The sequence below is a fragment of the Alnus glutinosa genome, chromosome 10 (assembly GCF_958979055.1).
Source record: "Alnus glutinosa chromosome 10, dhAlnGlut1.1, whole genome shotgun sequence".
NCBI classification, from domain to species: domain Eukaryota; kingdom Viridiplantae; phylum Streptophyta; class Magnoliopsida; order Fagales; family Betulaceae; genus Alnus; species Alnus glutinosa.
The window spans coordinates 22,814,015-22,823,897 of NC_084895.1; the positions used below are offsets into that span (position 1 = coordinate 22,814,015).

A 9,883-nucleotide genomic window follows, 5' to 3' on the forward strand; every position below is an offset into this window, starting at 1 on the left:
AGAGTAACGTCCTAATTAAGGCACACTAGCTAATTAGCATAACATGAGAAAAAGAAAAGGCGTAACATGAGATGCAATAGCTCACGTGCATGAAGTCAACATTTAATCTTCTCTACAAGTCGATCACAATAGAAAATATGGTATTTATATATCTTTTTGCATGTTGAAAAAATAATATAAATATAATTAGAGAGAAAGAGGTTAGCAAAATTCCCATTGTAATTGCCATTTAGATTTAGTAAGTAAATAAATAACCACAAAATGCATCAAAGAGAACAAGCTGCTGCCTTTAGTTTTTTCTCCAAAAATAATAAAAAAAAAAAAAACTAAAATACTATGAAATGGAAATATCAAAATGGAGAGCTAACAAAGGAAAAATAATGAACATCTTCTTGGAGATAACTTTAAAAACGACGATCATATGTACAGATAGAATCTTACATCTTCTACAAAACTGTGTTCCAACAAGCAAAATATTAATTAACCATTGCTTCATCTAACACCCACGCTACAAAATTACTGCTGAAGAAGGAAAATAAAGTCTACTTCCAAGAACCTCCAAAGCTCGATTCTAGTTTTAATAGATGACTTCATAAAATAAATAATAATATTTATTAAAAAAAACCCCTCAAGAAGGGAAATCATTCTTAAGTCATTCTCTCAATTGTTGACATTTTCAGTGGGATACTTGTGTGAGAAAATTATCCCAAGTGATAACATCATTCCACTTTCCAATTTCCAAGCCAAGCTTCTCGATCTGTTGGGTGGCATTAAACAGCCACACCGTTCAATCAATGTGAAAGTATTATGCTCCAAATCTAAATCTTTATGTGGAAGTAATCGGGGTCAAAGTGATGTAAACGTACATAACCATCTTCGCCTCCGCTTGAGAAACTATAAGTTGAAAAATATCAAATAGGTAAGAGCTACAAAATTTAAATTGTAATTCAAGACATCATTTCATTTAAACAATACAAATTTCCTCCAAATTGTAGGACAATTTTGGTCAATCAGATTACAAAAGCATTTAAAGTGAAGGATAATATAACTACTACCACTAATAGGAGAAATAGAATGTGCCTTGATTTAAACCGAACAATTGAATACGACTGATTTCAACAAATGATTACAGAAAAGCAGAAAAAATAGGAAATGAGCATAAGCCAATTATAGATTGATGCATACCATTCCATTTCTATGGGAAACTTAAGAATATTGGTTTAACTCCTATTCCTTCACTAGAGATCCTAAACGACCATCACATAATACTCTCTCTACCTTTTAAAGATGCCAATACTACAAAGAAAACAGTTAGTACTACTTCAAAAAAGTCTCCACCAGCCTAAGTTACACCCCAATTTAAGACACACATGTTTATGCAAAGAACCTAAAGACTCATAGACCTGATACATATACCAGAACACCTATGTAAGCATAACCTATCACTATTATCATAAGTTTCCGCCCAAGCATCCCTGAATTTTATACATATTAAGGTAAAGTACAATTGTGCTACTTCAACATTAGATAATGTTTCAATTTGGTCAAATCTTCCAATTGCGCTAATGTCACCCTTCAAATTTAAGCATTTTTCAATTTCATCGTTCTGCCTATATCCATTTAAACTCATCTCACTCAAGTAGACACATGCAAGTTATATAAATTAATGTTACGTTGTAACTTGTAAGGAGACGTATGCTTTTGTAGCATGTAATCCTTCTTAGTGCTTATAGAGCTCAGAGCTTATGTTTGTGGCAGATTTTGACGAGTTAATATTTTAGGTATCTTTAATTGATTATTTATGAAAAAATTTACTCTGGTTTTCGATAATAAATGGTTTAGAGTACGGGGCAAGACAATCAGCCTTTAGTCAACACTAATTTAGAAAACTTAATTTGCTAGAAAAGAAAATAAAAAATATACCTTTTTCCATCAGGGTTGAACGCCAAAGCATTTATCGGTCCAAAATGCCCTTTCACACCTCCAATTTCTTCTTGAAGAATCTACGCATATGATAATGAGATCGAAGTACATCATATACTGAAGAGACTAACCAGCCACAGACTGTTATATTATTAGAGAACTTAAATGAAAATATGATTCTACCTTCTCAAAGAATTTAGCCTCAAATTTTCCAGCACGATGGTCAGTAGTCGTGACATTAGATGCATCTTGACCACCTCCAAGCACCACCTAAGAAAGCATAAAGCATTGAAATGGATTAGATGATGTAAAATGATGTAAATGCATAAATAAGAAATATAAACCAATCAAACCACATATGGCCTGAAATTGTATATTAACCTATCACCAATATATATTCGAACCTATCACCAATATATCTTCTATCCATCGGATTAAATTAACCTCAAAATTTATATGTAATATATATTCCACTGCCGGAAACATTTTGTAACACTCATAGTAATGTGCCTCCCTTCCCCACCAAAAAAACAAAAAGCGCAAAGTACACCTTTTGTATGTGAGTGTGTTTAACCTTGACAACAACCTAGACTAGGTTGATGATTCTTCAATCCCTACACATCAAATGAGAAAGAGCCTCCACCTCAAGAGTACCACAAAATCATATCCATCTGCATAGTTAAAGGTTTTTAACCCAAAGTCAATAAACTCAGAACCTCAGAAGAGAGAACCTTTAGAGCTATCTTAAAGAACCACGAAACTACTTCAATCCTCAAAGTGACATGATTTAACCTACGTTGAGAGTTCAAAATTTCTAAAATTAAATTTATTTTCGTCACCGATAACATAAATAGCACTGAATTCCCCATTGAAATACTAACTAATGAAAGGTCCAACCATAGTCCAAACCCTTAACACAACATGAACACTCAAGCCTGAACAATTTGGGCATATAAATTTTGAATGGAAGTTGTCACAGTTGCTTGGTGGTTTAAGTTGACTTCAAGCTATAATGTTGTAATAACCCTGCTACCAATCCCACATACTAGTGGTCAACTGTTGAAGGACTTGCATATAACATCAAACTAGAGTAGCTGAACGACAAGAAACTTTATAACAATCCTTATATCATTGATAGGTAAACACAAGCATGTTCTCATATAGGATCGAATCAATGACTTCACCACCCAACTCTTTTTTGTGTGGGCAAGAAATGTCATTTGGTCCAAAGATCATTGATGATTTCCACCCCTACCAATCATGAAGGTGTCATCCAGTCCCAAGTCATCAACAATCGACCGAAGACTTCACCGAAAAGCTAAGGACTTTCACAATCCACCATCTAAAACCACCCAATTGCTTTATCCAAGTTGCAATTTCATTCAAAACTTTCAAATTCCAGCCCAATCAAATCACATTCAAAATGAGTGCTACTTCATATTTCCTCTTCCTAATCAAAATAATCCCTAAATGTACAATTTGCTCTGCCAACATAATTTACCCACTCACAAACACAAGCATACATTTAACAGTCCATGTAAAAAATAAAATATAAAAGCAAGGAACATAAGAAGTGATGGGGGCATTAATGCAGCAAAATAAAGTGCTTTACTAAGATTATAGTCATTAAAAAATGAGTGACAAAGAGATACATTCATTGTTCCTCAATCAGCAAACCATACTAAAGTTCACATTTATTGAAGGATTAATACAATGACCCCCATGCCTAAGTGAAATATTGACACTTTGCACTCACATGACAATTCAACCTAATATTCACGCAGGTTTCTAAGGAGTAAGCTAACATATGTAACCAATGTTTCTATGACCAACATTAAGGTGTTCCATCTAATGAATCCTTAATAATTTCTCTAAACATTTCATCATTTCAGTTTAGATCCTACATCCTCAACTACAATTTTAGCAAAATAGCAGGTTCTTGGATTGAAGTAGCAACAGAATTGATTTGGATTTCTAAGAAAACATTGTGAGGTAAGCAAGCAATATCACTGGTTCAAATGACTGCTATTTGACTTCACGAATGCATAACAACATTAAATGCTACTCCGTCTATCCGATTCTGTCCTCTCAAAAGCCGACCTTACAAAGACATAAAGCATTTCACATACAAGAAAAACTTCTTAATTACCCATTCTTTTTCATTTTATTTGGCTTTAATTCCAAAAATGAGGATAATACGGTAAGACCTTAAACTAATGGATACTCTGTAGTAAGTGGACAAACAACTTCTGAAATCCTAGAGAAGATTATGAGACTAACGGAATAGGACTGGGGGAGTAGAGATAAGGATAATGTTCTCCTATTTGATTGGTTTTCAACCAATATCTCTCTTGTAATTTAGTTATACTTTACAATATTTAGTTGGCTTGGGTTTTGGGTGCCTCTCTTGGGTTTTTCGGGTTTGTTGGTGTGTGTTTTTTTTAGGGGAGGGTTGTGGTGGGTTTTGGAGGGTTTGTTGGGTTGGGGTGCTTCGAGGCAAGTTTGGAAGTTTGATTGGGGGTTTCTACTGTATTTGGGGGGGGGTGGGGTCTACTGTATGTTGGGTATTTGATGGGGATTCTACTATTCTTTGGGTTTTTTGTGGGTTTTCTTGGGTTCTCTTTTGTGGGATAGTTAGGTTGTTCCTGTGTATACTACCTGTGTACTTAGGGGCACCTTACGCTTTTTTAATAAATTTTCTTACTTATCAAAAAATATTTCATGCCAAATCTTATGATTCCACGTTTATGCTATTCATTTTCTATGTACAATTACCATACATAAAAACCTGCAATCAAAACACACTAGATAGGGCAAGTTCTGTTACAAAACTTGCCAGAGCTCCAAATGTGCTGAAATATAATATAAAAATATGTTAAGACATTATTTTAAACAAGTTCACCCCAATATGTAAACTATTGTATTTTCAGAACCCAGGTGTTTGAAAAGCAAAATAAGACAAAAAGATTCATCAATTTTCACAGTATATCTGGCGGAAGATATCAACTAGGACTAGGCTCAGTTGCAAATAGAACAAAGGCCTTTTCAAAACCCAAAACAAAAACATAATACTTTCAATACAATGTTGAACCTCGTCAGGGCCATCATATTTAAATGAAGATCATACAATGTAGTCATAATACATAGATACATGATAGTAATATCATGAGTGCAAAAGTACGCATTTTAAAAAGCATTACATACATGATCAAGAAGTGGAGAAATCGCAACGGCGTTGACTGGGCGTTCGGTCACATACGTCTTGATAAGAGTCAATGTTCTTATGTCCCAAAGCTAAATATCCGCAAGAAAACAAATAAGAACAGGTAGAAAGATAGATAAACCACAAGTCATGAAGAATATTTTAATATATATAAAAAAATAAAACAAAAAGAATGGAATAAATGGATTGTGAGATCAGTACCTTAGCAGATTTATCAAGCGAACCAGTGAGGAAATGAGAACCATCTACAGATTTTGTAAGGGCCGTCACTGTTTTTTTGTGGCCAGATTCCTTGTCTGACTCTTTAAGCAGTTTTCCAGTCTGCACGTTTGATTAAAAGAAAAAAAGAGTACAGCCGTTAAGCATTGAAGAAACCCAACAAGAACCCAGAGAATAGCAGTCACAAATAGTGAAATGCTAATTGTAACCAAAGCACCACCAAAACGATTTCTTTGAAGATAACAAGGCAACCATCAAATTCATAGTCACTTACCTCGGAATCCCATATACGAACCACAGCATCTTCTCCAGCACTTATGATGGTCGTATTCAGAGGACCCCAAACAGCTCTATTAATTCGTCCCTGAGGGCCCTTGATGGTAAGAACAGATTCGCCAGTCTCTGCAACATGAATTATTGATGATTTTAAGTCGGCAAAATGCTCATTTGAGATATTAAAGCTTCCAAAGATCTTACGATACAGAAACACATAGCATTCCTCTAAGATCTTCATTCAAAGCAATGCAGCTAAAGAGTCAAGGAACCCAAGATTGCAAGACCAAACTTTTATAGTATAAAAATGCAAGGGTACTGATAACACTTACAACCATGCTATATCAATTCAAAACACAATTGCAGGGAACAAAAACAAAAGATTCTCCAATTCGTTTGATATAAGGGCCAGTTCTTTTTTGATGAATAATTCAGACCAAACTTTGATATAAGGGCCAGTTCTGAAACCTAAAACAAGTGAATGCAAAGGAACAAATTAAGCAATCAGGACATATCACTGCAACTTATTCAGCTAAGCAATGAACAATGACAAGGTTGCCGGCTCATCTGGGCCCTCCTGACTGATGTCCAGTGGATAAAGTAGTTCTATGAGTACTGCTATGGTTACGTCTAGGTAGGGAGTTCCAGCATCCGGTTATGCCCTACCCTTTTTGGTCAGGGAAAAAAAACAATGACAAAACTAGGTGTTTTTGGTAAAGAATTCCAAAAAATACTACAACGTCTAGGAAAATCAAAGTAACGGTTAATCTAAGACTTACCACATGCAATTCTCCTAAACTAGACTCTAATATCCACGAACCACTCACATATATTCCTCAATAAATTACATCAGCTATACAACTATCACCCGTTTGATACACAAAACATATGCCAAAAACATGAATTTTATTGGTAAAAGAAATTGACATTGGCTCGACAAACCAACTACAATTAGCCCTTTCGAGCATAAATTCATGAAACGGAGCATAATAAAGCTTACGGTCAGCAGGGTCTCTGGCGATGATTTTAACGTGAATGGCGGAAGGAGAGTCCATGAATGGATCTGTGGTAATGACGGCGAGCTGATCCCCGACCGCGAGGTCCACAGCCCTGGCCGGAGAGCCGAAATTGAAAGTGAACAATTGCTCCCCAGTTTGCACATTCCAAACCTTCGCTGTCTGATCTGCGCTCCCCGTGATCAGCGTCATGGAATCCCCTATATTTCAAAACCAAACAAATTTTTATTACAGAAAACCAAAGAGCATGCAGTGAATGAATCAGAGAGCGAGCGAGAGGGACTTGCTTGAGACGTCGCAGCACCAGACTGCGCCGTTGTGGCCGCGGTAGGTGCCAAGACGCTCGCCGTTGTCGGCGAACCAGACGGTGGGGGTGTGGTCCTTCGCGCAGGAGAAAAGGAGGTCCCCGTCCCTGTTGTACTTCAAGAATGTCAACGGCCTTTCATGGCCTTTCATCAAAATCGGCCTCATCGCTTTCAAGCAGAGTTCCAAGGAGGAGAAAAATCACGTAACCGTAACGAGAACACAGAGTTAGGCTTTCAAGAATGGGGGCTAGGGTTGAGTATTTTGGAGAAGACGAGAGGAAAAGAAAGAGAGGATGTGGGGCTACGGCTATGGGGACTAGGGTTTTGTGTCTGTTAACACTTGACACCAGTCCGATTGGAACTAGGAAGCCTGAGGCTTTGTTTAGTTCGCTGAATAAACCCCGAGATAAATAGTCATTCTTTTGTTTGGTAAGAGTTTGTTCTTTGGAATAGGTATTTTCATTGAAATATTTATTCCCGTTGGAATATATATTCCTTTACGAAGAGGAATACTTATTCCTCTAAAAAATTAGAGGAATATCTATTATTTGTGGTAAATGCAATATTTTTCAGAAAAAAATATTTATTTTATTTTTTATTTAAAACTAAAAAATCAAACCCTTCACTGACAGGCCAGCCACCCATTGCCAATATATGGAGCCGGGGGTGGTCGCGGCCTCACCCCGAATTGGCTTTGGGGGTGGCCAGGCCACCCGGTACTGGCTTCGGGGTGGTCGGCCACCCCCAACGAGTATTTTGGGGGTAGCCGCGACCACTCCGGGGGTGGTTGCGGCCACCCATGGGTTTTCTTCTTCTTCTTCTTCTTCTTTTTTTTAATTTTTTTTCTTTAAAATATGAGGTTTTTTTAATAATTTTGATTGAATTCCAATTAAAATATATGTGTTCTTACCAAACTAAATATTATGAATAGCCATTCTATTTTGCCACCTTTTATTCATATGAATAACTATTCATTTTCCTAATGGAATAACCATTCTGCAAACCAAACGAGGCTTAACTCAAATTATCATTCTGCGTGGCTGTGTATCAAGTTATACCCATATTTTTAATGCCACGTAAGATACAAAATATTTAAAAATTTTGAAAAAAAAAAATAAATAATAGAAAAAAGGTTTTTACCAATTATCAGTCGGTTTTAAAATAGTTTTATGAATTTTCAAATGTGATAAAATAATTTATCAAACTACCACGTTATGCCAAAAATGCCACTTTTTTCGATGATACCATTATTCTCTTAAAAACTAAAATAAAAAATATTTTTTTAAACAAAACAAAAAAAAATCTCAATAGTTAAAAAAGTTAAAAAAATTTAAAAATTAAAATTTTTAATTAAAAAACAGAAAAAATGAAATGGGTAGTTTCGCCCCACCTCTAAGGATGTACAAACAGTTACGGTTAGTAGTTATTGGCTAAAATCGCTAACTACAACCGCCTAAGGCGGTTACCGTTATTTTTATAACCGCCAATTAACAGTTATTATGTTTATAACCAGCAGTTTGAAAATCGTTTTTTAATTTGGGCCTCTTTTTTGGCATGTTTTAACTTTTTTTTTAAAATAAATTAATAATTTTTTGACCTTTTGGAACAAAATTAACAAATCTAAATACAAATCCAAATAACCAAATACAAACAAATCCAAAACCAAAACATTAAAAATCCAAATACAAATACAAATCCAAATCAAAAACCAAAAAATTACAAATCCAACAACATTATAAATCCAAATAACCAAATACAAACAAATTTTATATATATATATTTCCAATATATAAAATATAAAGAAAAAATACAATTTAGTTCCTCGAACTACCACAATTTCTTCAGATGGTTTTCTAAATTACCAAGGCTTGCATTCTGGCCCCAAACTATCAAAACCTTTGAAAAATGCGCATTTTGGTGAAATATCTCCATAGTACCCCTGCCATGTGTCATTTTTCAATTTAAAAAATTAAAAAAAATTAAAACTAAAAAAACTAACCCTGCCATGTGTCATTTTTCAATTAAAAAAATTAAAAAAAAAATAAAACTAAAAAAACTAAAATTTTATTTTTTTAAAAATTTGTGATTGACCGGAGGACGTATGACTGGTGACCGGAGGGGTGTCGGGAAGATCGAGACGCGGTTGGGAGATAACGCCACCACAAATACCTATCTTTTAAAAAAAATAATAATAATAAGAAATAAAATTTTAGTTTTTTTTAATTTATTTTTCTAATTTATTTTGAATTTTTTTTATTTTATAATTGAAAAATGACAGGTTTTTAATTTTAACTCTTTTTTTTTTATTCATTTTTTTGTTCTATTTTGAATTGTGTTTACTATATATTTTCTATACAGTAGAACATAATATATAAAGAAAAAAACAAAAAAAGCATGAAAAATTAGTTTATCCCTAAAGAGGGAATTCTTGATTCTGTCACTAATCACTATTGTTAGAATAGATCTGATTTGATAGCTCGTCGACCAGCAAGAGCCTTTCAACCTGAAAAATTAGTTTATTATTAAATTTTGGTCGAGTGAATTATTGATTCTGTCGCTATCTCTATATATTCAAAGAGATGTGTTGGTATTCAATAAACATGATGCAACACAAATTCTGTTAAGAAAGTATTGTGGCTGAATATAATATAATAACATGGCGGCTGCAGCTGACTTTTTTCCTTCTCGCCCTTTTTAGGCGCGTGTTTTATACCTCCGACGGTCATTTTTTTTCGGTACTAGTGTTATGAGGTTTTCTGTTTTCTGTTTTATGTAAATTATTCCCTTTTATCGTAATCTAACTACGAATCTCTAATTCACTAATTTCGGCCTTCGGGCACTAATTTCGCCTTCTAGCTTAGTGGTTATATATGGTGCTTTTGTTATTTGTATTGGCTTTCTGGTTGTGTATCCCTTTAGGGATT

At 34.6% G+C, this 9,883-nt stretch overlaps 1 protein-coding gene across 1 annotated transcript; it reads right to left on the bottom strand.

The window, feature by feature from the left end:
• Positions 1–378: 378 nt before the first annotated feature.
• LOC133880529 (eukaryotic translation initiation factor 3 subunit I-like) lies at positions 379–7,356 on the bottom strand. Its single transcript, XM_062319480.1, has 8 exons — positions 6,942–7,356; positions 6,639–6,854; positions 5,640–5,767; positions 5,348–5,467; positions 5,128–5,217; positions 2,107–2,193; positions 1,924–2,003; positions 379–894 (listed from the first exon to the last, which is right to left on the bottom strand). Exons 1-8 carry the CDS (start codon positions 7,123–7,125, stop codon positions 819–821), a joined length of 981 nt encoding a protein of 326 aa, XP_062175464.1. The 5' UTR covers positions 7,126–7,356; the 3' UTR covers positions 379–818.
• Positions 7,357–9,883: the final 2,527 nt, after the last annotated feature.

Bases quoted from the DNA above. Each gene is read 5' to 3' on its own strand.
- LOC133880529 (XM_062319480.1), bottom strand. From the start codon at position 7,125: ATGAGGCCGATTTTGATGAAAGGCCATGAAAGGCCGTTGACATTCTTG. The intron at 6,855-6,941 runs GCAAGTCCCTCT...TTTGAAATATAG, and splicing joins CTGGTGCTGCGACGTCTCAA to GGGATTCCATGACGCTGATC. The intron at 2,004-2,106 runs GTAGAATCATAT...TCATATGCGTAG, and splicing joins AGGCTAAATTCTTTGAGAAG to ATTCTTCAAGAAGAAATTGG.